The 23,675-nt window shown below is 33.8% G+C and overlaps 1 protein-coding gene across 4 annotated transcripts in view; it reads left to right on the top strand.

Annotated features, from left to right (window-relative positions):
• The window catches only part of VPS13A (vacuolar protein sorting 13 homolog A), a 107,004-nt gene extending 83,871 nt beyond the window's left edge, over positions 1-23,133 (top strand). For 2 of the 4 annotated variants that reach the window (XM_054288370.1, XM_054288360.1), the window contains 14 exons: positions 504-609; positions 972-1,085; positions 2,367-2,512; positions 2,632-2,713; positions 3,351-3,464; positions 3,894-3,969; positions 4,069-4,232; positions 4,606-4,651; positions 4,919-5,042; positions 5,960-6,074; positions 16,241-16,326; positions 16,942-17,065; positions 18,488-18,562; positions 20,318-23,133. In XM_054288370.1, coding sequence (XP_054144345.1) covers positions 504-609; positions 972-1,085; positions 2,367-2,512; positions 2,632-2,713; positions 3,351-3,464; positions 3,894-3,969; positions 4,069-4,232; positions 4,606-4,651; positions 4,919-5,042; positions 5,960-6,074; positions 16,241-16,326; positions 16,942-17,065; positions 18,488-18,562; positions 20,318-20,368 — 1,423 coding nt within the window. In that variant the 3' untranslated portion in view covers positions 20,369-23,133. Of the gene's footprint in view, positions 1-503; positions 610-971; positions 1,086-2,366; positions 2,513-2,631; positions 2,714-3,350; positions 3,465-3,893; positions 3,970-4,068; positions 4,233-4,605; positions 4,652-4,918; positions 5,043-5,959; positions 6,075-8,210; positions 9,168-16,240; positions 16,327-16,941; positions 17,066-18,487; positions 18,563-20,317 lie in introns of those variants that run through there. The other 2 variants (XM_054288387.1, XM_054288378.1) reach the window with 1 other exon arrangement.
• The last annotated feature ends 542 nt before the right edge of the window (positions 23,134-23,675 follow it).

The raw sequence follows: 23,675 nt of genomic DNA, 5'->3' as shown, positions 1-23,675 counted from the left end.
TAATGAAAAGTAATTTTAACACAAACTCAGTGTTGGAATCTCAGAGCATTTCAACAGAGGTGAAAGCTCAGTGTCCTTTATGATCCACATAACTGAAGAATAAATCAAAAGACATTTTTAGATGTCTTTTTAATGCGTATTTTTAGTCATCTTTATTTAGAAAGAAAATCTGTGTACAGTTGTGCTATAGACAGTGTTAAATGCTGCTCTGTGTTTAAAATGGTATTGGTTATTTGGAAATGTGTTTATATTACACCTAAGTGGGAAGCCTTCTTTTCACCAGCAATGATGAATCCCTCAAAAAAACCTCAAAACAAATAAAAAAAGAAAACCAACAACAAATACACACACAAAAAAACAACACCCCAAAACAAAAATCCACACCAAAATAACCCACCAAAACCAGTACCTGAAGTTGTGTAAGTGGTCTAACCTGTACTAAACTTTAAGGGTTACATGTTTTTGTAGAACACCTTAATAATTATTTTTTGTTTCTTGTGCAGGTACTTTAAGGTTCTGATTCAAGAGATGGATCTCAGATTAGATCTTGGCTTCCTGTATGCAGTAGGTGAATTCTTTACACAGACTGATGTGCCAAGTGACCAAGAGGTAGAAAACTTTTGTTGTTTGAAGATAAATAGATTTTAAATCTGTAACAATACAACTTGTATTAAAAAAAAAAATTAAAAATTATTTTTCTGTGTCCATATCAATGGTTGATATAATAATATGGAGCTACGAGGTTTTAATTTACTGTTATCTGAGTCAGCTAGTAGACTCCTTCCTTCATGCTCATCCTGTATGCTATGGAAAGAAGGCTTTGAATGTTGTAGTACAGGGACTATGCGAGGAGTTTGTACATGAGAGTATAAGTAGTATTATTAGTCAATGTATTGTCATCAGTGAAAAATGACTAGTAGTTTTATATACTCCAAATTTTGAAGAAATATATTTTTCAAATGCATTTACAGCTACAACTCTTCGAAAAGGATGTTGAAGCTCTTCAAGAAGAGCTAATGAGTGTGTCATCAATGGATACGTCACAAATCAGCTTGTATGAATACTTCCACATCTCTCCAATTAAGGTATTCTTTTTTCATGTTATAGACTGACTTTGCTCTCTGAAAATTTTTTGTCTCATCCAGGATAGTAGGCAGTGGAAATAAAGATAGAAACATGCTGATTAAAAAAAAAAGGGCCAAGAAAGTATTTTCATTGTAACCACTAATTTGCTATTGCATTCTTATGGCTTACTTTATGAGTAATTTTTTTTCATTTTATTATTTATGAGTTCCTTGCAAAATGCTCATTTGTGTACACACAGGATATTATGGATTGCAAAATGATGTAATTTCTAAAAAACACGTATAGCAAGGGTAGGAGATTAGTGTGCAGCTAACATTATTACAACTGTGATAGGACCTTATAGACTCTGTTACAGTTGTTAAGAGAGTCTCCCATCTATCCATGGGAAGTAGATCAAAGAATGATTTGAGTTGCACCTCTTCACAGTATCTTGTGAGATGTTATAAATTATATTTGACAAGAAAAAATGCAGGGAGGAAATGGGATGGAATAAATGGGCTTGAATTTTTACTAGAGCTTAAGTCTTTAGTGGTGATGGATTGAGTGACAATTCTGTAAGGTAAGCTGTGTATCACTGAAATGAGCTACAGTTAAGCTCTGTTGTAACATAATGAATGTTGCATGATATTGTCTTCAGAGAGTCAGAAACAGGAATAACTTCCTTTAATCTGATTTTGAAAATGACTGGATAGATTTCTACCATTTTGTGCCTGAAAGCCATTTGAGCAATTTTCCTGAATGTGGTTCTTTTCTGATTTCTTTGAAACAAATGCTTTAGTTATTTCAGGTGTGCACAGGTAGGATTTCTCCTGTATGCATATTCCAGTAATTATTTGGTACCTGCAAAACTTGTATTAGTAATTATTTGTTCTTCAAGGTTTTATTTTACATTCTTGCTTGGACTCTATGCTGTGTTGTCATTTTCTGTCTGCTTTGATTTTGGGTATAACTTAAATAAATGAAATGTTTTAAAAATGAGTTAATAATCTAAATTATATTTGAAAGAATCCAGAGACCATCTCTGAAAACAGAAGTAAGCAGTTTCAAGTTCTTGTTTTCTGAAAGGTAGTTTAAATTCTTCACTTCGACTTTAAATGTGAGTGGGCTTTTTTTGGCCTACATTATGTATTTGTGTACTCTGTTACAAAGTCAGACTGGTTTCAGCCAGACTAGAAATGTGCTAACTAAATTTTTAAATAATCTAAAAGATTATAAAGATAGAAATATCATACAGCTAACAACTAACCATGTTATTTCCCAATCTCATTTTTATCCTTCAGTTACACCTGAGCTTTTCACTCAGTGCGGGTGGAGAAGATAGTAACAAAGAAGAAAGAAAGAATGAATTGATACCATTTCAGTCCTTGAATCTCCTGCTGAAGAGTATAGGGGCCACCCTTACAGATGTACAAGATATTGTCTTTAAGTAGGTTAAAAATATGAATGTAAAAATCACTCACAAAGATTGTACCAATATTACGTATGTTGAGCTTTATTTTGTTCTGTGCAGTAACGATTTACTTTTTCTCTTGTCTCTTTTTTTAGGTTGGCATTCTTTGAGCTCAGGTATGACTTCTGTACTACACAGCAGCTTCAATCATCAGTTATAAGGCATTATTCAAAACAGGTAAGAATAAGAGAATGTCAACATTCCAATAATTTTTTATTTTGAAACTGCTACTGTGCACTTTCATTCTATTAAACAAAATAAAATTTACTTTCATCCTTTTATATACAAAGGTTAAATAAATGCATACAAGCCAATTACTCATTAATAGGATTTTATTGCCTTGCCAGGTGGCATGGATAACAAAACAGCTTACTGGAATAGATAGGGGAAGCAAACACAATAGGGCTCTGATAGAACATGATTGGCATTAAAATGCAAATGCAATTTCTTAGACATTAGTACCATTCAAATCATAGTACCTTTTTTTGTGTACTGTTGAAAGTCCTGTCATCCAGTGGAGAGAATCCAACAAAAATACTTTTGCATAAAAGAATTAGTCCTCTCCATCCATCATTAATAATGAGGGGCTACTGCAATGCTTTTAAGTAATGTCGTTTCTTGGCTGACATAATATGGTTTACTCACTGATTTTCTCATCCTTTTATTGCAACTACTTCTCTGTTTCTGGACAATTTTGAGGTTTTTATATTGAACTCATGTTTCTTTCCCTGTTTTAATCTGAGATACTACACTGTTTGCCTTTGCTTAAGTATAATTTAGGAAATATTTTCTCTAATACCTATTTTCATTTTAGGCTATTAAACAGATGTATATTCTTATTCTTGGCCTTGATGTGTTGGGTAATCCATTTGGATTCATAAGAGGCTTGTCTGAAGGGGTAGAAGCTTTTTTCTATGAACCATATCAGGTAAAATTCTCTGCTGTCCTTTTACAAGTAGATAGATAGACATTGTATTGAAAATCTATATTAACACTCTTTTGGTTTTAAATTTGGATATAGAATTGAAAATTTCAAGTGAAAATACCTGGAAAACTCAAGTGAGAGTAAAAAGGACAGAGGTGTCAACTTAACTACCAAAATGTTATTTCTTACAGTTCAAACCTTAAAATAAATATTTTGCTTCTCCTTAAAATAAGGAAACTTCATGGAATTCATTATTATTCTAAAATGGTCTGTCTTTCACAGGGGCTTTTGTGGGTGCTTTCACACTCTATCACTCAGTGTCATCCAATTTTCCTCTTTGTTACATATAAATCCCAATAAAAATGTACAATTTAAAAATATATAAGGCATACTATTCAAAGCTCATTATGAGTGTGTCCTTTTTTCTCATAGGGAGCCATCCAGGGTCCTGAGGAATTTATAGAGGGAATGGCACTAGGATTTAAAGCGCTGGTGGGGGGAGCTGTTGGTAAGTTTCAGTGCTGTGATGGTAGTTCCCCTAATAGTAAACAATAGAGATGAGTATTTGTAAATTGCATTAGTTTTAATTTGGTTTATATTCCAATAGGTGGATTAGCAGGAGCTGCCTCAAGAATCACAGGTGCTATGGCAAAAGGAGTAGCTGCAATAACTATGGATGAAGATTACCAGCAAAAAAGGAGAGAAGCCATGAACAAACAACCCACTGGTCTGAGAGAGGGTATCACTCGAGGTGGAAAAGGACTGGTTTCTGTAAGGAGGAAAACCAAAATTAATTAGTTTTATGCAGGCAGGAGTACCAGGCACTTGTTGTGTTGCCCAGAGAGTTGTTGGTTTTCAATTTTTTTGAGTTAGTTTTTTGTTAGTTTCTTAATTTTAATTTTAGTTTTGCAAGTGTATAGCTACAATTAAATGATAGTTTTATAGAAAAATGCAATAGGATAGAAAAGAAGGTAGAAACTGTGAAGCAGGTGCCTCTAATTCTCTTGGCTTATAGTGAATTCTAGAACACTCCCAACACATGTACTTTTAGGCTATTCAGCAATGAAATAGGAAGAAAAATGTTAAAAATGAAAAATATTATATGGAAGCATATTTGTAATGTCTGTTTTGTTTATCCTGGTAGGGTTTTGTCAGTGGCATAACAGGAATAGTTACAAAACCAATAAGAGGTAAGTCTGGTCTTGATGCATTAACTGTTCACACAACAGTGAATTCTTGATTTTTGATGAGCTGTTGTAAATCAGAGTTATAAAACTTTTTGTCAAGATTTTATATTTCTACTGACTTACAGTTTAAATGTTTTTTACATGAACTTTGTGTGGAGACTATGTAGTTGTGTATCAAATAAGATTTGTAATGAAATGGTAATAAAACTTCTTAAGATTTTAAGAGAAACTCTGTGGTTTATAATGATTTACTCCTTTTAATGCTTTTAGGAGCTCAGGAAGAAGGAGCAGCCGGTTTTTTCAAAGGTGTTGGAAAAGGCTTAGTTGGAGCAGTAGCCAGGCCCACTGGTGGAATCATAGATATGGCAAGCAGCACATTTCAGGGTATTAAAAAGTAAGTAAAATAAGTGTACAGAATATCATATGGCATGAAAGAGACAATAGTCATACTAGTAGTACCTTGTGTCTTCATATCACTTCTATGTTATTTACATAATAAATAGGTGGCTCTTTACAAAATACACACTTGATATAATTAAAAAACCACAGACACCAATCTCAGCTATTTCTAGCATTACTGAAAAAAACTAGTTTAAATGTCTCAGCAATCAGACTTCCTTCAGCTGATGATTTTCAACTTTTACCCCAAATAAGCAGGAAAAAAAGGACTTCTCAGATATGTTCAAAGTTACTTTATATATTATTACTCCTTTATGAAATTAATTCCAAGATCACTAGATGATGCCAGTGTCAGAACTATGTTAAGACTACATTTAAATATTGTGACAGTCTCACGTTAATAAATTAATAGATGAAGATTATTTGACACTGTTATGTGCAATAAAGGAGGAGACAGTTTTGAAGAGGCACTTGGTATCTTTAAATACAATTGTTCAGTGGCCCTGTTTTTAGTGAGTTGGATCACTTCTGTTACCATAAGAATGCCAGTCTTTTTTTTCCTGTTCAAGTTTTTTGGCAGAGAAATTCAAGAAGCTTATCAGAGAAATATGGTACAGGTCTATTCCATGTGGTACAGTGGTCTTTACTTTTGAAGTTTTGAAGTGCAGTAGTTAGACACTAATTAGGTATTTACAGATATGTGCTGCTCTGTGCCATCTAATTTGATAATTGTTATTCTTGAAAATAGATTTCTGTAATGTCTGTAATTATGCCAAAGTGCATATATAGACAACAATAGTTGTTATACGAGTACTTGAATTTAATTTGTATACAAAATATTTTCATTCCTTAGCTAAATAGTATAATTGAGTAGAGATATTGATATGTATCTTAAATTTTCTGCTTTGTCAGGGTTGCAGATTCATCAGAAGATGTGATAAGCCTGCGACCACCTCGCTTCTTTAATGAAGATGGAGTTATTAGACCTTACAGATTAAGAGATGGAACTGGAAGTCAAATGTTACAGGTGAAGAAAATGAAAGATAAATTTTTGACATAAATTTAAACTCATCTTATATAGAAATAAATACTTTAGAATTTCTCTCTTCCTAAATTCCCATTCACTTCTTACCTAGTAACTCAGTAGCCAAGAATTTAATTTCTTATGCACGTAACCACACTGGGGATTTGGCTGCTGTGGTACAATTTTTGAGGGAGACACCATAAAATGGATCAGTATATCTATAAAAGTTTATGCACAGAGCATTCTGAACAAAGAAAAAGGTCTATATGTGCAAATGAAAATTTTATTTTTTGTGAAAATGGTTGATAAATACACATAGTTTTTTGAGTAATTTTATAATATGTAGCTTAAACAGTGACTTTTAAGTCTCAATTTTGTGTAAAACAGCATTTTAAAGTCACTTTTAAGACACTGGAAATAGTTGTATTTATGTCATACTGAAGCCTTTGAAAGAACATAAACAGTTCTGAAATTGAATATTGTTTGCAGGAAGTATGTGCTGAACAGCCCTTAGTTTTTAATTATTCATCTGCCATTTAAGCGAATTTGACTCAAAAATTCCCCTCAGAAAGGAAAGTAATTTCAGTTGTGACACACACAGCTTACTGAGTTTCTGTTTTTTCTTTTTGTTAGAAATAAAACTTCTTTCTAGAAATGTTAAACCATAACAAATAAAGTAGCAATTAGTGATTGCATAAATTTAAACAGAATTTTAAAAATACGCATGAAAGGATTCACAGTGCTACAGAAATATTGTGCCAGAATAACCTTTCTGGAGAAGTAAATGAGAAGGTAGTAGCCTTTGGAGAGCATTTTATGACTAATTTTGATTATGGCTACAGCTGTTTGTTCTATGTTGAGTTCAACTCTTCTTTCGGTTTCTCCTGCATTTCATTAGTTTGTCATTCATTTTCTGGTATAACAGGATTGATCTGTTGGGGATACCTTAGCTATGTTCATTGTTCCATTCACTGGTCATGTAGTTCAGCCAACTGTGAAAGTGCTTTGATAATAAATACTATACTTGTGCCTTTCTTGTAAATGAGATGGCTTTAACCTGTGCTCTCCAATTTATAATTGGTGTCATTAAGCCTTAACTACCCTCTGCCCTCTGGTAGTTAGAAGCTACTATTGATGGATAACATAAATTTGTTACTAATCTTTATCCTCTTCTTGTAAGAAAATAAATTTTCAAACATCTCCTTGTCTGTTTTAAAGTATATTGCTAAAACAAATGTTAGCAAACAGTCAGCTCTAATGAGCTGAATTTACATTGCTTTTGCTTCTTAAATTTGTACGTTTTTATATTTTGGGTTTTTTTCTGAGAAACCTTTACAAAAATCTGCCAGGTAACTTCTAATTTCAATTTTTCTGTATTGTATGGCCGAGTACAGTACCTTCCATTATAGAACTTAAAATACATTAAGGCGTGGCCTTGTGTAATGCCTTTGATATTTTGTGATGGGAGCCACCATTTGAATGTAGGTAAAACTGAAGGATTGATAGCTTCTTATTAGTTGTTGCTATTGATGATTCTAAGGCATAATTACTCTTGAAGAAATATTTTCAGAGCTCCAAGCAGAGTAGACAGGTTTTCCGATAGGTAGTCAAATAAGAAAGTAGAGATTTGCATTTTTTCCCCAGTCATTAAATTCTGCTATAGGATATTTGGTCTTAATTTAACCCTTAAGTATACTAATGTTTTTGGTTCTTAGTGTTTGTGGTTCTAGAGCTCTTATTTTGTTTTGCATGAGACTCAGTGTATTGCATGTCCACTATTTCAAAGAGTTTGAATAGAATAATATTTTCTTATGGATAAAAAGATTTCTCTCCCCTTTTGCATTGCTTCTTTGCATACAGGTCTGGTGACTGGTCACACTGTGGCCACTGTATTGTAGTTTTTCAACAGATTGCAGGATTAGGTTGGAATAAAACTTCATTTGGTGATTTAGAGATTGTATATGCTTATCAAAGGAAATAGGATATTTTGTGTGCTCATACTGTGCCCTAAGCTTAGGCTGTCACATCTGAATTTCTGTTTTCTGTGGTTTTATTTTGCTTTAATTAACAAACTTGCCAGGCATACTAGTACTTTTAAACTAATACTTCTGCTTTCTTCTTCCCTTACCATGCTTTCAGAAAAGGCAGGCCTACAAAGAGTGGACTATGGCTCACAGTAGTAGTGATGATGATGACAGTTAGGATAATGTGAATTGTAACAGATACACATGGCCTTTGTCATATTCTTTTGACCTTTGAGTTTTAAATGTTGCTGCTATAATTCCCGCTGAGAAATGGGGTTTTGTGATACTAAATTCTTACTTTTTAAACTGTGAAAAAATGTGGGGATAATAAAATGTGTGATGATGACTGCTAGGCAAACAAGCAAATAATATAATAAAGATAGTCTTACAGATAAACCCAGACATTAGGTAAAATAGTATTGAATAATATGAAAAAATAAGTGATACCATGACTTAGAGTTTATTTCCAGATGTATTTTTATCAGCTGTGTTTAATGTTTTTTGCATTTATATAAGTGTTTAACAGGGTTTATTTACTATTGCTTTAAATGTGTTTAGTAAAACTTTACTGGTTTGTACAGTCCTTATTGGTGTTAAAATGCTGTTTGACTGTTTTATTCAATTACTCTTTCAAAAGTATTTTGTTGCTTTTCTTCTTAACAATAAACATGTCTAAAGTATATCTAAAATGGATTCATCTGTTCTGTTCCAACATTATTTCTCATGTTTCCTGGAACTAGATAGTGTAAGACCACTAAATGGCTTATAAAGGTATTTAACATATAAAATATATACATTTTTCAAGAAATGTTATCATAAATGTTTAGTTTCTCATTTATCATTTGTTTTACCATAATTTTTAATAATTTGTGTAACTTTTGGTATCCTTAAACATGTGAAATAACGGTTTATTTTGGTTTTTATTTTGACTACAAATTATTTGTTTCGTAAGTCAATATTTTTATTTTCATAACAACAAAAAAAAGTAAAAAATCTGCCCCAGAACTAAACTCCGTGTAGAAACCACAGACAGATGTGAAAAACACACTAGAAGTTCTGCAAGACATTGTGTAATAAAGCATACATAATATGCAAAAGTGTTTAGTTTTTTATTTACCTAGGCATTGGGGGGTGAAGGGAAAGTGTGAACACTGATCAACTACAATTTGGTATTATAAATTCTACCAAATACCTTTACAAGTTTCTGGTTTCTTTAAAAGGTACTTATTCTGTATTCATGGAAATGCTTGCACAGTTTTCTTGTTCTTTTTTTGTGGGTTTTTTTTTTCAGATTTTTGTGTTGCACTTTAAAGATATCTTGTAATAGATAATTCTGAACCTGTATTATAATGCAAATTAATTCTTCTGCCACTATCTGGGCATTTGGCATTGCTCTGAAACAGGAAGAGCTTCTGAAATGTTTGCATATTCAATGTGGTAATGTTATGTCTTTCATTGTCTGTTGGCTTCTATGTATCAAAATTCTGGGGGAAGAACCATTAAAATTGTTAAGATTGCTTATTCTGGCACTGTGCATTCAAAAACTGCTATATAGGGTGATCTCTTGGGCAGTTACCCTTTGCCCTTAATGTCACAGAGAAAAAGGGGGACAAACTAAGTTTGGGAGATGGTTTTAGCTGAAATTGCTGATGCTTATGATTGCTACAGGTCATGTGTTCCTATTTGTTTTGTAATGCTGTCACCTCAAAAGGATGCCTTGCATAAACAAATGAAAGGCTCCACTGCAGTGTGTTACTGCCTGAAACATTGTGGGAAGGATTTTAAATATTTCAGGTACAAATGGATCTGCTGTATTTCTTTGAAGAAAGAAATAATTTTGCTCTTCAGTTCTGAAAAAAGACACATGATGTCAAAAAGTTGAGAAAATTGTTAGGTGTAACATAATGGAAAGGTTACTGTGACATTTAATTAACTTTATAGGTTTTGAAAATTTGGAATAATGTTACTTAACATTATCTTTTTCCTTAGTGCTGCTTTACTGCAGTTTCGGTTTTTATTCTATAAAATTGTTTTTCTTTTGTAATGGCCGATCTTACTAGAAAATGCATTAGAAATGTCATAATTTTTGCCCCAAAATTGACCTAGGTTTTAAATTTTTTTCACTTAAAATCCTACAAGTTTATGCAGAACATGGAGGTAAAATTAGTACATGAATGCATGAATGGTAGTATTTCTGGGTCAGATATTACTAATTCAAGTTACAGTGCAGTATAAATGAAGAGAATTTGTTCTTTACATGCTAGATTAAAAGGTTGTAGAATGCTAAGGAAAAAAAAAAAACCCAGCAAAACGAACAACTCCAGTTGGAGCTGGCAAATATGATTATATGCCCTAGAATATTTTGTCTCTTTGGTATAGTTTTATTTTTCTATTTTTGAAGTTTTTGTGTTAATAGAAAATATAGTAATTTTGTGCAAGTGTTTTACTTGTTTCTCTCTTGAGTCTAGGCTTCTCTGAACATACAAAAAAAAGAAATAAATTGGATCTGTGGATATGGGGATTTGGGATAACAAGAAATTTTACCATCTGGGATATTAGTATTCTCTTTAGGTCATGGGACAAAAAGCTGTGAAAACTTATAGCAGAAACTGATGTTCTTTCAGGATGGAAGAATCCCCAGAACTAAAACGAAAACACTGAAACATTTAGAGGAGATTTAAAATATCGTAGCAAAAAAGAGCGACCACATTTTCAATTTTTTTTTGTCTTTAATTTTATCAGTTGAACTTTTGGCTGCATAATTCCACCATCCCATTCCTTTTAACTGCTGAACTGAATTGGAAGTCCACACATTTCAGTGTGTCCCTGAAAATTCCAAGTCTAAGTGTCCTCCTTTAATCTCAGATTGCTGAATTTTGTGCTGGTGACAAATTGACAATGGAGCTTTTCCCAAGAGTTCAGTTTTACTCTTACAGTGACTTGTATAACTTCCTTATGGAGGTGAATAACTGGCTGTGCTCTTTACCTTTGATGTCATCCAGTATATCCCTTTTGTTCAGACCTCTCTGCTGGTCTGGTTTTCTCAAGATGCTCTGTAGACATAGGTCAGTGCCTACTTTAGACTGTTTTGGGGATCATTTAATAGACTGTTTATGCATAAATTGTTATTAGTTATTTCCAGAAGCAACAGATGTGTGAGGTCTTGGCCTGCCAGGAAATAAAGCTGAAAGCATGGTTTTGTGCTTTTGAAGCAGAGTCATTAGCAGTTGCACTGTGCAGTCAGTGGTTCTCTGTGTCAATGTCTACCCAACTTCAAAACATGCAAAATATTTTTATTCTTATTATTTTTAATTTTCTTTTATAACTAGTGAGTTTGTGATGATGCTCATACTGTGTTGTATAAGGTTGTTGCACAGTTATGTTGCTTCAGAGAAGACAGTCCTTCAAAGCTGTGCTTCATTACCATATCCTCTTGTATTGGAGGTGTTCAGCTTTTGGTTTAGTGATTCTTTTTGGTCTTGAGGTTCGTATCAGGTGGGATGTTGAAATGATTTGAGCAGCCCCTTGTTCTTTAGCATTCACTGCCAGGAAGAACATCTGAGGAGTCAGAAAAGTATGTCATGCTAATTCTTGCTGCCTTTCCCTCACTGTTCTTGGCCTTGATTTCAAATCAAAACATAAACATCCATGTCCTGAAGTACCCTAAAACTGAGGTTTCACTTTGCAAAATTACATTCTTTATGAAGTTCAAAATAACTTCATTTTTAGTTGACATTGTCCAGACTCTTACTTGCTGGTCCCTTTACTGACTCACAGATGTCATGATCTGTCCTGCTTTGGAAAACCTCGTCTGTCTAGGTTAAAGGAAAAGCAGGATCCTTACCACTTAAATATGCAATGTTTGGGTACTATTACATAGCCATTGCCTGATCCCAAATAGAAGACAGTTATGGGAAGCTGTCTGAAACCAGTTGACACTGATTGTTCCAGAGAAATATGGAAGCCTGCATTACTCAATTTTATTTTTACTCGATTGTGAGTTAAGCGTAAAGACAATATTCTTTAATTTCCCTGCTGATGAATCATACTTCAAATGGTATGAATCCAAGACTTTTGGTTGTATTGGCAGGAAACAGAACATCTGGATGTGGTCATCATGATGAAAGTGTAGATCAGTATGGTTTCTCCATTTCAGCTACTCAAACAAATTCTCCTGTGTATTCAGATCAAAAATTTATTAAGATAATTCTGCCAGTCATCATAGGCAATTTGTATTTCTGCTGTGAAATAGAAGTTTTGCATTCTGGAAAGAAGCTGCTGTCCTAATTTTTATTGTCTTGCTGTGGCCTTAGATTTAAACGTTAACTATGACCACAGATTCCCACCGATTTAATAAAACCAGGTGGATTTCAGAGTTACTGTTCAGCATGGCTAAATGGAATGTGAATACAGATACTAACACATCATGGACATTGCACATTGCTTTGTGTTTTGTATAATGACATTGCACATTAGGATAATTGAAAGAGGAAGTAGGTAATAAAGGATTATTGGTGGTTATTATTCATAAATGATGAAGGAATTTTGCATGGTGAAAAATTAATGTTTTACATGTTACTTTTTAACAGTTTTTTCCCTTTTTTCACACTTATTCAAGCTACATCTACAAAGTCACTTAGGAACTGGTTAGAACTTTTAAATGTTTCTTTGAGGAAGACTGGATAGGTAATGATACCAGGTTAGCCTGCTGAAATTAGCAATTCTACAGCTTTTGAAAAAGTTACCTTGTAATTTGCGCTGAAAGAGACATTCATGTTTGGAGTTTCTAGCAACGACAGTGGATTGCCTTCAGAATTCACACATTTGGACAGTAACCAGTTCATTGGGAAATATGCTGGTAGTCCAGATGAAAGTTAACTTGAACATCAAGAGAGAATAGATTTCCAACCACTTTCTAAGCAGTAACAGCCTTTTCAGTATTTTTTTACATACTGTTTCATCTGAGTGAGTTCAAGAAGGTTGTCAAATATTCTGACTTAAGTATCACACATACTACTAGTATTTTTTAGAACTTTTACCAGGGGATTCACAGATTTTAATTTTTGTCTCCACTACTTAATTTTGCTCTGGATAATTTCTAACTTTATCAAAGGCCTCTTGGCTTGCTTCTCATTACATTAAGAAGGTGTGGTGTGATTAGGAATCTCTCCAGGTGCAGAGATACCACTTTTAAGACATTGAGCATATTTGCATATATGTGCGTAACTGATCACTTTTACTGTTAGATTATTGCAGTGACATTTGAGTAATTGTACTGCAGGTAAGAATTGCAAAGGAGGGGATTTCCTATTGTGTTACTTCATGCTTTACAGCTTCTGGAGTGTCATTTTTAAAATAGATTTGCACAAACTTAATCAGGTGATTAAAATGTTTTTAATTTGAAATACAGAGATTGCATTTTAAAGATTTGTATGTGTTTTCTTCCACTGTTGAAAGTAACATTGAACAAAGAATGCTTGGTTAATGTTACTTTTCATAGTTTTCCATCACCAAACAGTGGTCCAAGTTGCTGTCTTTCTCCAAACAATAGCTACATACCATAAAAGTTTTAAGAACTATTTATGCATCTGTATTGAGTGATCAATTATATATCGTTTTATGTTTGAGTGGTATAAGGCACTTTGGTAGCAGAGTGCAGTAGTGAGCTTGTTGCAAGAATTGTCAGCAGTCTCTCTCTATGATGTATTCCCAATGAATAGGTAAAAGTCTAATGCTAAAAAGATGAAGATTGGAAATAAAAGGTAGAAAAATACAAAGGCAGAAAATTTAAAAGTAGTTACTGCTTAGCATTAGCAAGTCTTTGTTCCCTTTATAAATAGTCTGTGCAGCATTTCCTTGTGTTTTATTTTGCAATTAACTCCTGTCGTCTACAAAACTATAAACACAGTTTATGATTTTTGACTCATAGCTAACAATGAGGACTAGTTATCTCAGTGTGTGCCGCATGGCAACAATGTTTTTGTTCTCCACAAGTCGCATGTTTGGAAATCTTATAGAATGGAACACTTTTTGAAGAATTTAGTATATGTTTAAATAACTTTTGTTTAAGGTTGTCACTTGTGCAATAATTAAGTACTGTACTTGCGTAATAATTTTCACAATTCCCAATCTGTTACCTGTAAGCTGAGAAAATTACATTGGGGGACATGACTAGTTGAAAATTAGCTAGCAATCTAATCAGAAAATATAAAGAGGTAACTCTCCTTTCCTAAGTCCCACTTAAAGGCGATTAATATTTTGATTGAGAGCCTTACTTCTATGCTGTGCAAAGCATAAGGTTACTTTCTCCAACATGGGAAATCTTCTCCATCCTAATAAGGCTAAATTGCTAAATGCTTTTATGTACACTTTGAATACAGAAATACTGGTTATTCTGTGTGATATTTATATGTTTGGTCAGTAAGAGTAATATGTGTCATTGTCAAAGTGTCTTGCAGTTCAGTGAAGTGTATTTTATACGTATTCTGAACCACCCTTGCTCTTCCCACACATTTCTTTAAGTTCTTGTCAGTCCTCTCTTCCATTTCCCTGTCATTCTTTTTAGGCCACTAATGAAAGGCCATCAGTGTACAGACCTAGACTAGTAGCCTGACCTGTGGATCATATATCCTATTCATGGTCCATAGTATGTCCATACAGCCTCCTTTGTCTTCTAACCATCCAGTGTGTTATGTGCTGGAATATAGTAGGGGCTACCTTTCAGAGAGGTTTTTTCAGTTATTTATTTATGTCCAAGCTTCTAAGACAAGAGGCAGGGAGAGATACATTTCAAAGGCAGAGCAACACCTTGATAAAACTTGAATAAGATGTTTCCAAAAATTAAAAAAAAAAAAAAAAGCTTATTTTCCAAGCCCTTAGTTCCTCATTTTTTATGCCATTCTTCTTGTGGAATTCGTCCTGCTGCTGATACTAGCTCTTGTAGCAATAAATGCAAGCAGTGACTTCTGTAAGTAGGCGTGTGACCAATAGCTGTGATTTTGTAGCCTGAAAGAGATGGGAGAAGAGGAATAATTGGAAATTTCTAAGAGCTTTTTCAAAAGCTCTCCTTAGGGTAACCTGCTACTCAAATATTCATGCTTTTTAGTCACGAAAGAATCAGTATCTTTGTGGAAGAGGTAATTTTTAAAAAGTCTGTGCAAGTGGAATTATCCACACAGTCAAATTTGAAGTTTTTTACACTAATTAAACGTCTTCATCATTTTACTATGTTGGGGAACACGTATTAAAGGGCTTTGCCTTCTTAACTGTTTTAAGAACTATCTAGAATTTTTAAAAACTTTTGCATATGTGTCTGAAGCTGTATATTTGTAGTTAAGACTTTATTGAATCATACTAGTTTGTTCTAATCTGGTGTTGCTTCCAAGTTGTAACAGCTGGGAAGCATGCAAGCAATTGTGTTGTAGCAATATTAATTTGACCACTAGTTTAATTGCTTGCTGCTCAGGAAGTCAGAAATCCAATGATTGCCAAGTCATGCGACAGGTACAGGGCTTCTGTTTTTGAAAAATACTTATCTGCTGTCATCAATATTTTAAATATATTGCTCATTAAAAGTATTCTGCTACAGTATTCACATTAATTGTAGGAAATGGTTTAGTTAAAGTATACAAAAGAATGTAGAGGAATGCTGAGTACTACCTCAAGTGCATTATTATTAGTCCTGCTGTCTACATGGTAATTAATGGTGCTTATATACAGCTAGGTATAGATTTATTCTCAGGGTCAATTAGTCAATGTTTTGGAGGCAATGCGATAAAGTAGGAAAGGAATCTTTATTTTGTTTATTGTCTCAGAAATGTATTAGTTAGCAGAAGTTCAGTGTATATCAAAAGTATGTAGAAGACAGAGTCCTGACACTTTTAGAGAAGTTATGTTGTTCTTTGTCAGTTTTGGTTAGGATTGATTTTTTTTTTACATAGGTATATTAACTGCAACCAAGTAGTTATGAACATTAGCTATTACAGATGTTAGTTATATTTTGACTTAATGAAAGTAGCCTTTTATTTAAAAGTCTATGCTTTGTGCTTTGTTACAATTTATATTTTTGGAGCATAAATAACGTTTATGCATAAAATTAGTACATTATTAGCATATTCAAAGCTATAAAACTTCTATCTCTTTTAGAAAATTGAAAATGGAAGATTTGCAAAACTCAGATATATTGCACATGCTATGGTCAACAGTACAGATCTGTTAATGGTAACAAAAAGGTAAACAGTTTTGACTCTGAATAATATGTACTTAAAACAATCATAAAAATGTGCATGCTTTGATGATTGCTGATCAGTAACTGCACTGTCACCATATATGTAGACAAAATAATGGGGAAGGCATGCCTAGTGTTCTGGTAATAATGGTAATAATCTTCAACAATGTCATTGTTTGAAGTAGGAGAATGTTCAGGGTTATTTCTCTCCTATTTAAGAAGGGAAAGAAGTACTGATTTTAAGATGCTTTAGCTGAGAAGGATTTGTTATAAACTGGGTTAGGCTAAAATTACCTGAACTGTGGGATTCACTTACAAAGGTGTATTGAAGGAAGTAAAGGATAATATAGGAACAGTCAGTATCTAGCAGTGGAGTATGGGGCATCCTTCTCAAATACAGCTTGAAGTAGTGTTACAGTTTTGCTATGAAACACAGTATTTTAAATGTAAGAGGGAGTTTCAAAATTCACTCTGTTGGAAAGTGTGCTGTATAGTTAGAGATCATGAGATGAAACCTATTTTGCAATGACAAATTAATTCACTAGAGAAAGGGTAACATGACAACTTCTAAGGTTTTTTACATTGATTTTTAAAACTACTTTTATTTTCTGGTACCTAGTGGTGTGTTATTTGTGACAAAGGGGGCATTTGGACAGCTGACATGTGAATGGCAATACACTTATGATGAATTTACCAAAGAACCATTCATCGTTGATGGTCGAAGATTGCGCATTGAAGCCAAGGTACATTACTCTTACCGTGTTTTGTTGTCTTTTTTTGTTACTGTTTATGAAATTGAACTTTGAATTTCTGCTTGCTCTCCTCTGAGTTCTTGATCTCCTTTGTATTTGAGATGTACTCAGAGAAAGGAGTTGAAACTTGTCATGAGTGAACTCCTCAGATAACTAGTCTCTGACTGTTTCAAGCAGCATAGTAACTTGGTCTTTGCAGATGAGATTTTTCCTTGAGCTGTAGGAATTTTTTGTTTGTATGCCCCAGTTGATGGTGTATTCATAGTCTGAAAAATGCTGATACAACACAAGGCTCAGAACATTGCAGAATATTTTTATTATGCTCTCTGGGGCATATAATAAGGTTTTATTGTCTTCAAACTGACCATAATGACATGTCTATTTTCCCTCTCTATACAAATTGAAGAATGTTGCTCTTAGTTGCAATTTTTCCTTAAAAAAAAATCCTTAAAATTCTTTTCCCTGGTAAGCTGACAAAGGACATAAGGAGAAAGGTGACCATTAATGGCTATTTACAGAGGCACTTTTCTTAACAAAAAGTCTTAAATTCCTACTGATCTGTTAACTGAACTTAGTTAACTGAACTTCATTCAGTAAGTTTCTCTGCAAGTATTTTGTTTCTGTTTTTTATAAACTGCACATGTGTAATTACACATATTGGTTATCAGGACAGTCTTGATGGTGCAAAACGTCATTCAGTTTTTCACTCAGATTATTTGTTTCTATTGCAGAGAGCATGAAAGGCAGAGCCATATTGGTTTGGAATCCTCCAAACTGGATTTCTGACTGCAAGTGAACTTTTCCAGGATGAAATAATTCTTAGCATTTCTGCCATTTCAGACAATGCTGAATAACATATCCATCTTTACCCCTACACAGCAGTCATTTTAGAATCCATTAACATGTCTGCAGTATGCTCTGTATTGAAATCTATGATTGAAAACTGTATTTTGCAAATAACTCCATAAGTTTTTCTTTCTGAAGCTTAAGTCATTGTTTTTACTACCTATGTCCACTACTTGCAAGTCAGTATTGGTGGAATGTCCACTCAAGTAATGACTTGAAGGAGAATTGCAAATTAAAACCTTGGGGAGTAATGGATTTTGTCACCACATGTACATGATCTGCCTTCCATTCCTACACACGTTTATAGGCCCTTATCCAGGGACTCCATGGTAAAAAGCAGAGTCTGTTACTGCTGGAGTGTTCACCCTACTGAGCTTTCATGCAGAAAATGGTCTCTGTCAGGGTATGTGCATGTGATGCCAACATACTCAGATGACCTTTCTTGGTACACTTGGCTGTTTGAACCATTATAGCTGCCTTGATAGTAAATAGCATCGTGGTCTTAAAGCCTGAAGTAGCTAACTTCAATTTTGAATTAATGTTTTGGTTTTGCATTTTTTTTTTTAGGAACGAGTTAAGTCTGTCTTCCATGCCAAAGAATTTGGAAAAATTATTAATTTTAGAAGTCCAGAGGATGCTAAGGTAAAGTCAAAATGCAATTAAAAATATAGTGGTAAAAAGTGTAGCAGAAATACTCTTAACCTGAAACTATGTATAGTTATGTATACTATGTATAGTTGAAATTCAGTATTTCCACATATCCGTTAGACATGGAAATAGCAATAATCTACTCAGTACTGAATTTAAAAAATAGTCAATTCCAACACCAGACTTTTCTCTACATAAATCTTCTGAATTACAGCAGTCTGACAAAAGATTGATTAAACAGTTTTGCTAACAAAAACTAAACAATCTAGAATATGAATTAGAATAGCACATTTTAATAGACCAAAATTATTTGTAAATTACTCCTAGGTGGTGGGCAGGGATGGGGTGTTACTGCTCTGTTCGTTAAAATACAGGTTTTTTTGAAGAATGAAGAAAATCCTTAATAAAAATACCAGTAGTTTATGTGGTGTATGATATTGCAGCTATTGTTATACACATTTTTGGTATAACATCTTCATTTTGACATCATTAGTTTTGACTGCAACAGACAGTAGGAGCAGTTCAGATCTGCTACCAGAAGGTAGCTACTTGTCAAAGTTCTGCCTTGTTTTTAACTAGTGTAGCTAGTAATTTTCACCAAAAAATGCATGAGTCTTGAGTGTATTTCAGAGGGATGTGGTTGCATTCTCTTATTAGTTTAAGTTGCTTTTGCATCTTCTCATCAGTTTAGGTTCTCATCAGCTTTTCTCTTTCTGAGGGTAGTTTCTAGTTACAGGTAAATGGTAGCAGTTAACTCTTACCTCAGAAAGGTAAGGGCCCTGTACAGAATTTCACTTGCCTCTAATCTTTGGAAGTGCTGAGGTTTGTTTTTTTGCTTTTTGGCTGTGTGGAACAGGGGTGGGCAGAGCTGAGATCCATTAGTCTCTCTGGGAGAGGAATCCCATCTACGCCCCAGCTAAATCAGGAACTATTCCAAACGTGAAATTAGTACATCATATTACATATACCACAAGTATTAAGTAAGGGAAGGATATGTAAAAAAAATGAATACACCTTTCACAAAAATATTGGGGTGTTTATTTACCTGGAGAGGTAAATAAAACAACAAAACCAACACAAATGTTCATATGAGGAGATAGAACCTGATACAGTAAGAGGTTCTGATCTAAAGTAATCCAGTCATCTTTCTTCAAAGTGGTATGCACACCTTTTATAATACATAACCAATGTAACTTCATGTCCTACTCTAGTCTTCCATCTCACTGCCCTTTCCCCCAAGCCTCCTTTTTTTTTTTTTCAATACTCTTGGGAAATTAATTTCCCTTTTACATGCACATTCCTTAAAATAAACAAGATACAGTTAAAGAAAGCTTTTTTCCTAAGTAACCTATCACACTGCTGCGACCTGTTATTGTCTTCTGTCTGTGGTGATCCTTGCTTCTCTGTTGTCATCTGTGATTTGTCTAGAGCTGTAGACAAAAGCAGAGCCAGGATGGGTGTTAAATGTTGTCGTCTTTTTTTTTTTTCAAATCTTACTCCTTGAAGTTCAGGAAACAAGTTTAAAGTGACATGGTATCAAATGTTGAATATTGATGCTTAAATGGCTCCATTCTCATGTTAGAAAGACAGGGGTTTATACTCTACAGAAGAATTTTTAATACTGTGTTAAAACTTTGTTAGGAAAAGAGCAGGTAGTAAAGACAATGACAAAAACCAGTCCAATTTTCAGCTGCTTTGTCTGTTTTGTACCACAGAAAGATTTTGATTTTTTCTTTTTTCTTTACACAGTGGATCCTTTCCAAACTAGAGGAAGTACGAGAGAATCAGCCAAAATTGTAATGAATGGAGAAGCACCAAGATGAAGAACACTGACAGCTACCTTTTAATTCCTCTTTCACAAACAGAACTGTTTGAATATCATCAACAGAAGCAAAAACAGGAAGGAGGGAAGATTTGTCCAATTATTTATTATGATCAGAACAGTCCATATCAGAAAAGTAGATGATGTTAGATTAAAAATTATGTAATGATAAAAAATCTGCCAAGTTTTGTCTTGGTTTGCTTGGTTTTTTAATGTAAGAATTTCATTTTTTATATAAGCAGTGTAAAGTGAGTTTGTCTTAACCTTTGATACTGAAACTGACCTCTGGAATAATTCTTATGATAGTATTTGGAGCAAGTCTTGCAGTTTTGATTTGATTGTGATAATCAGTAGTTACTTTATGTTTTGGTTTTAATGTGACTTAAGGCTGTGTTGAAATACAAATTTCTCTGTGAAAGGAAATGTTAACTTAATCACTAATGTTGAAACTCAAAATATAAGAAGGAGGATACTGGTCAGAGAATTTGAATTGAAGTCACAAGTGGCTGCTTAATTGATAATACTAGGGCAATAAATGAAAGGACCAGATCACAATTAATTTATACAGTACAGTATGGTTTCTGGTGTAAACTTTTTTTATATCCTACTCAAGGAAATGTTGCAGCACCTCTATCAATTATTAAAATTTAACAGTTTACAAAAATGCGTATTGGGGAGAATTAACTCTGCACTAAAACTATTAATAAAAGCCTACTATTAGACAGTAAGTTAGTAACAGTCTTGCAACTCAAGAAGGAGTTAATGGGGTTATAAGTGCACTGTTGCATACCAAATATAAATGCCTTGAATTACACACAATTAGCAATTGTGTGCTAAGCAAAAGACTAGTGGAGTCAAATTTATATTAAATAATTAATAAAATATGTCACACTTACTTTTATTAACTTTTCTTGCCCAGTGAAACTTCTTTGTTTCATACCCAGACAGCAGCATTTTATTAGCTTGAATGTCTGCAATTCTGTTTATTTCTTAGATGTAGTAGTCATAGTATTGTTGAGTGGCTGTTTACTGCAAGTGATACAAAAAGTACATGAAACAACACAGTGTTACACGAAGGTTTCCATAAATTCCCATATCAAAGTCTTCAAAATATCTTGTACATATAGAAAATACCTACTGCCAAAATATTATTTCCAAACAATAGTTTGGAATATTTACAGCTACAGGATAAAATTCTAACATTGCTGGTGATGCTTGAAGTATCCAAATCGTTCCATTATTATAAATCTAAACCAACTACCATGTAACCTGTATTTGCAGATGTTTAATTTACCATGAGTCTTGCCATTGGTGTTGAGTAACCATTTAGCAGGTTACAAAATACAGGTAATCTTGAAATTTTCCCTATAAACTGTAAATGGAATCAAAATACTATATGGGGATTCAAAGCTATTACAATGATGGTGTTACTCCAATCATTTTGTACACCAATTACATACCAAGAGTATTAACTCAGGTTATATCACGCCAAACTTCCATACCTTGCCTTAGATAAGTAGTGGTTTTAGGTGCACTGAGTACCATTCTTTATGTGTCTTGTTTTTCATCTGTCATTTCTGTCTTAGGCATGATAGTTCATTTAATAGCCTCATAATGTTCTTGATAAAGTGTGTGGTCTCCTCTGCATTCCCAGAATTTACAGACTACCTGCTGCAAATTTCACTTGAAATGCATTGTGTGTGTACTTTGTACATTCCCATTTGTGTGTAGCTTTTCCATTTACCTGATTCAAAATATCTTCTCTCCACAGAGCCTCTATTTTAATTATTTCTTACATTTATTTTGCCAACAAACTCTGATTCTCAAATCTCAGCTGGCTCTTTGGTAATGCTAAAGCAATTTAACTCTTAATGTTGAAGGATTTATTTTAAATGTGCATATTTGTGACTAAACAGCTGATGTTTTGGAAAACATAACAATTCCCCCAGAATGGCATTTTTCTTATAGACTATAAAATGTTTTGATCTTCTTCTGACTAAAAGCCTTAAGACAGGATCTGAAATGTCCACAGGTCAGTGTGGGACTTCTCTTCCATATCCCTTAGTTTCCACTTGTAATGAAAATATGATTTTCTATAGGTCCCTTTTCTAGTCCATAATTTTTGTCTTTTGACTTTGTTTTTTTAATAAATCTTTCTCCATACAGTCATGAAAGAATTTTGCCATTTCTTGGCAAACATCAGTTTTCTCCTTTAACTATGTATCACCCCAGAGTGAAGAGAGAAGTATTTAGACTTGTGCCATCGTGTAATTTTCTGGATTACTGCAGGTTGTATGAGATGTCTACTCTGCTGTGCCTCATTCCTTATTGCAATATGCATATTTTTTTCAACAAGAAGGCTGAATAGGTATGTTAAGTTTTACTGAAAGTGTATATGCAACTAGAAAAGGGGATCTTGATAAACATTAAAATGTAGGCATTTGGTTCTGCCCACTGTGGTGTTTAAAAGTGTATCTTGGCCTTTACTGAAATGCTGAAGAACTGCTCCTCTTCTACATGACTGTTATGTAAACTTAAAACATTTGAAAAATGTCATTTGGGTTCTCAGTTTGCTAAGGGTTACAATTACCTCTAAGAAATTCGTGAAACATTTGTAAGTCTGATTGTTGAGCTTCCTTTTTGTTCAGCTGCATGGCTTTCATAGCATGGCTGTCTTGGTTTCCACCCCCACTCTACCCCCACCTTCTTAATCTTGAATAAAGTGAAACTGAATTTTATTTGACTGAAATGTGATTATTACTTGTTTTCTTTATGTTCTGCTTTAATTAAAAGATAATACCATTCATTACTCAGAATTTCATAGGTCAAGTCAAATCCTGTCTCTGAGGACACATGGTCAAACTTCTTTTTCAGCCATCCTAGGAAAAGAGAATTATGGATTTTAGAATTTACCTTTGGTTTATTATTTTAAGACAAGTTTTTAGTAACTGGATTAACACGTATCAGTTCCTTTTAAAATTGTTTTTGAGATGCGGGGTGGTTTTGGCTCTTGATTTTGTTGGTTTTTATTCTCTGCGTTGCTGTATTGAAAAAGACATAATGATGTTGCCAGACAATAGAATCATGGAATGATTTGAGTTGAAAGAGACATTACAGATGACCTAGTTCCAGTCCCCCTGCTCTGGGCAGGGCCAGTTTCAGCTAGACCAGATTGCTCAGAGCCCCATCTAACCTGGCCTTGAACAGCTTCAGGGATGAGGCATGCACAACTTCCTGGGGCAACCTATTGCAGTGATTCACCATCCTCACAGGAAAGAATTTCCT

This window comes from Melozone crissalis, unplaced genomic scaffold (genome assembly GCF_028551555.1).
Source record: "Melozone crissalis strain CALT ecotype California unplaced genomic scaffold, PUWL_Pcris_2 ptg000005l_1, whole genome shotgun sequence".
Lineage (NCBI taxonomy): Eukaryota > Metazoa > Chordata > Aves > Passeriformes > Passerellidae > Melozone > Melozone crissalis.
This window is presented reverse-complemented; position numbering and strand designations above follow the sequence as displayed.